We start from the raw sequence: 4,924 nt of genomic DNA, 5'->3' as shown, positions 1-4,924 counted from the left end.
TATCAAAGCCAAATATATCAATTGTAGCCTACATTCCCAACTATATGAATTATACGTTAACATTTTGGGGTAATTCCCAACATCTAAGCAAAGCTGCTGACATCGCACAATTGGCCAACATCCTAAGGCAAAGGGGCGAACGATGCACAATGTCTGTGCACAATGCATCTATAGACACTTTGCATATAAATAGTTTTTACAACATCATAGTTAATTTGTGTATATAATATATAGTCATTACTCAACCATATTATATCAATGCCTTACAAGTTACGAGTGGGGATCAAACAGCAAACCCCAACCCAGTCCACTTAGCCAACAAGTCTGATGTGGCAATCAGTACAGATTTGACTGGGGAAAGCAACCATTAACGCATCATGTCTCATGTTTGACTGTCAAAAGTATAGCTATGTGTTCTCCTATTTGTTACAAAAAGAAAAGGCAGTGGTTCTCAAACTTTTTCCCATCAAGGACCCCACCCTAAACTGACACAAATTAGACCACGGGCCCCCATTTGATAAGATTTTGCCCCTGGGTCCCCATCTGAAAAGATTTTAGTTTAGTTTTTGTGATGACCCTCCCACTCTCCAAACTAACGCTACATTAAACAAACAGAACAAAAGGTGCATGTGAGGAAGGACTGAATGGGCTGAAGGCAAGCCCAATGAGTGCACTGGGCCCAAGTGCACCCAATCAGCCTAACCCAACACCAGGCTCTAGACACTTTTAAATGTTTTATTACAGAAAGTGTATGAACCCGTGACCAAATACATTCTGTCATTGTGTTACTTATGGTTGGAATTATAGTGAAAAATGATTCGTTTTTGCTGAGGGACCACTGCCCTGGCCCCTAAAAGACCTGGGGGTCCCCGGACCCCATTTTGAGAACCACTGGGCTAAGTTACATGTGAAAGCTACACGACACGTTTCTGGATTAATGTTTAACTAAACCTATTAAAATGTAATAATTTTATTCAGAAAAGCTTGTGTGGTGTAATTTAACATAAGAAACAGGTCTGATCAATCAAGACAGATCAATCAACATTTACAACAGCAGCAATAGATTCTGCAATCCATTCAGCCAGCAATTTACATTTTTATAGCATCACGAATAATGAATGTTAGACCATATTGGATATTGAATAGTTAAAAATAACGTTAATGACACTCATTTTTGACTGCCTTACATATGGCTAACGCTAACGTGTCAACTGTGCTGTGCTACAGGCAGCTCGTTGCTTGTTAGTGAAATTGCAGCTAACGCTAGCTAAGCATGGTGAGCATTGACATGTGTCAGAAGTTAGAACTGACAACTAGCTAATAATTAGCATGTGACGTTAGCCTTACTATCATAGGTAATATCTTACCTTAGGTTATTAGATGAAATGCGCATGCTGCAAAGGTGAGATACTGGGTAACGCCACTGACTTTGATGGAAGTCGTCAGCTAACGTCACATCCATACCAGCGGCAGCCGATTTCCACCAAATGCACACACAACTCTCGGTACATTCAGAAAATTTGCTAAACTAGATGCTACACGCTAGAGATAGCGCCATCTATTGACCAGCAGGGGCACCTGCCTCAAATAAACTATCACATCCAAAATGAATGGAAGCGAACATGCCCTTTCTCCTATGAAAGGGGGGGGGGGGTAATGGGTGGCTAGCTTAGAACATTAAGTCACAATTGAAGCAATGATTGACAACTGAGGGAGTAACTGAAAGTACTGATTTATTTAATATCTTCATTTCACTCATTAGTTGAAGGGGGGGGGGGGGGGGCACAGTGAAGAAACACAAAAACTTGAAATATTAACATAAGGAATGCAAAAACTTTTTCTTTTTTTAACACAATGTGCTTTGTATTCTCTTTAAAAAGTGGAAGAAAGGCAATCGGCAGCTTTTACATATGAGATGCCAGATATACAATACATTCTTAAAAGGAATGGACATATAAGTGACAACACAGCTTTCAAATTAAGCAGTCTAAAGGATGAATAAACTGTTTGACTGATAAGTGATTGAGATTAATTAGATTTTCAGTTCCCAGAGCTAATTATGGGGACATGCCTAGTTTTGTACATGTCTAGTTTTGTACCTGAGTCCAAGACAAAATTCTGACAGAACCATTGACAGAACTCTGCCGTTTCTCTGCTGCCACCCTGGGGCAGAGAAATTCACATTACAATAAAGTGCAAGCAGACAAACTTTCAGCAGCAAGGAAACACTGTGCAGTGTGCACAGTCATTCATTGTCTAGAAAAATAGAATGTTATGCAAAACAATAACAGATTTTATCATTCTTTCAAGTTCAAGAAAAGACAAATGAGGCCGCATTGTGCCCTCTACATAAATTTAAATGGACTTCTTTATTAGGGAAGTTGTAAATGTGAATTGCACATGTATTTATGCTGTGGCACTCTGAAGCTTAATGTCAGTGCTCTTCAATAAGGCACATCTCACATGCATGTGTAAAATATCCAATATATGACTTATCCATAACACTGTCAATAGATTTGTACTCAACATGATTGTAAAAATTATCTGAGGCATCTGAATGATATAATTGGGGGGAAAGGGCAGGGGGGGGGGTCCTCTCCATCTCTGACTCGCCTTGATTATCTCTGACTGCGCTCCTGCTTGAAGGCTACAATGAACTTCCAGGCCTCGATGTACTGGGACAGGGAGATCTCCCCTGGGAAGAGCTCCTCCACATCAGCGGGGACGTCCAGGTCTTTGCGCTCCATGTAAGATACCAGCGTGTCTTTTAAGCTGTATAAGAGACAAATCATACACTTTACATCTGATCTCAGATTATTGGCATGGCATAACACACTGACACACAAATGCACACATAGCCTCAGATCATTTATTTGTTTGTTTTTGTTTTTTGTTGTTTTCCTTGTTTTAAAGCTGAACTGTAAATGTCCGGTTGTTGCCTTGTAAAAAGCACTTTGTAACTATGACATACACCACTTTAGAAATACATTTTATTGCATGGCATGATTAACATAGCCAGTCATAGTCAAATACACGGTTCTTGCACATTTCCCATTTCAAAATTACAGACTTCTTCCAGACTTTAAATTCTACAAATATATCTCTTATGAAATCTCCAAAACACCTTTTATCTATAGCTCTCAGAATACTTTCAATTTGCATGCGGTGGCCTGAAATGTTGTGCCATCTCAGCTGACCAATCATTACTCTACCATGAAAATGTGGATTTTTTTTTACAGCCTAATTAGAACACACGTCTGGAAATATATATTTCTCCATACTTTGAATTACCATTTTCTCACAATTTTCAGACATGCAAATTAAGCAAATCCTTTCCCATACTTTTTAAGTCTTCCCAAACCTGCACAAGAACCCTGCAAGTAACAGCCATCAGGTCTGGGCTCATTCTCTTACCCCCAGTCGGGCCGGTAGGTACCGGGTGCCTGTGGGTTCTTGAGGACCAGCAGCAGGAACTCATGCATCTCCAGCAGGAAGGTGTCAGCGCTGCTCTTGGAAAAGAAGGCAATCAGCAGCCTGCGCTCGTCCTCGCCCAGGGCCTGCTTGTACACGTCCGAGATTCCCACAAACGGATCCTGATGGACATGAAGAATACCGGGAAGATGTTCAGTTAGCCTTTATAAAAAGCAATGGTATCTAAAATGGCCATATTATGATCAGACATTACTGCTTTACTACTATCCCTACTACTGTACTACTGTTATTACCAGCTGTACCTCCAAATATAGACCCTTTTCACGGGGGCCATTTTGTGTCGAAAAGGCAGGATAAACAGAGGTACAAGCAAAACACTAATGAGGGTTTCCAACTTCCAATCATGTGCTGCGTTCCGATCTGCTAGTAGTTCCCATTGAAGTGGACTGCACGGGGTATTCAGCCATGTTAAGTAATATGGCTGAATACCCTGTGCGGTCCACTTGACTGGGAACTACTAGCAGATCGGAACGCAGCAAGATTGGAAGTTGGAAACGCTCATTAGTGTTTTGCTTGGACCTGTTTTTATCCTGCCTTTTCGACACAAAATGGCCCCTGTGAAAAGGGTCTATTATACTCCTATTGTGTTGCCTTACCCTCTTTAGGCGCAGCATGTTTTCTGATTTGAGTGAGGCCAGGAGCTGCCACAGCGCCACACAGTGCTTCAGACTGCACATGCTCAGGGCCTGTGGGCAAGACACACGTTTGATCTCATGTCACACAGAAAAATGTAAAAACACCCATACACAACAAGAAAGACCTTGTTTGTTTAAATCCAATTCTCATGGATATCGGGGGGGGGGGGGGAGCAGCAATCAAAATGAGCAAGGGGGAAAAAAATTGTTTTTGTCTGTCTCTCTTGTATGTGTGTCAGTGTGCGGATATTCAGCAAATCACTTTAATACATGGTAACAAAACTGTCAAGGCCAGCCGCTGTACTCAGGCCAAAGAAGCCAAAGTGGAAGACACAAAGTTAACAAGCTTGTCTGTGTGCGGAAGAGCGGCAGTCTCAGATAAAGTTGACCTTGAGGATGTGTGGAGCCATCTGGCTTCCCATCTGCAGCACCTCCTCCAGGTAGCTGGCCAGCTGCATGTCGGGCTCTCCCCCGGTCATGGCGAGGAAGCCCAGGGCCACTTCCACCGTGGACAGCGCCTCGCACACCTCGCTGTAGGACTGCAGCTCCCCAGCCAGGGCCAACAGAGTCCGGGTCTGAAGAGGCTCCTGTGGACATGCACACACAGGTCGTACACGGGCATGGGGAGCATAAACAGATCGTTAATTGATCAAGACTGTTTTTTTTTTGGTTTTTTTATAGGCCCTAATAGTTTGGTATAAGATATTTATAGCTATATTAATATCATGATATTATTCAATTTCATGCAAGGACAGACATGTGTATTCCAACTGCATGTGGATTCACACTCATGTTCA

General features: G+C 42.0%; 1 protein-coding gene across 1 annotated transcript; it reads right to left on the bottom strand.

The window, feature by feature from the left end:
- Nucleotides 1-1,742: 1,742 nt before the first annotated feature.
- On the bottom strand, nucleotides 1,743-4,714 carry LOC310771724 (E3 ubiquitin-protein ligase rnf213-alpha-like; the record flags this gene model as incomplete). The annotated part of the gene is made up of 4 exons (XM_083664267.1): nucleotides 1,743-2,772; nucleotides 3,415-3,593; nucleotides 4,089-4,178; nucleotides 4,517-4,714. Coding segments are annotated over 4 exons (621 nt in total), but the record flags the coding sequence as incomplete, so codon positions are not given.
- Between the last annotated feature and the right edge of the window lie 210 nt (nucleotides 4,715-4,924).

The sequence above is a fragment of the Poromitra crassiceps genome, assembly GCF_964638095.1.
Source record: "Poromitra crassiceps genome assembly, contig: HAP1_SCAFFOLD_1105, whole genome shotgun sequence".
In the NCBI taxonomy this organism is placed as follows: Eukaryota; Metazoa; Chordata; class Actinopteri; order Beryciformes; family Melamphaidae; genus Poromitra; species Poromitra crassiceps.
The sequence above is the reverse complement of the archived record's forward strand: the minus strand, read 5'-3'. Positions and strand labels throughout refer to the sequence as shown.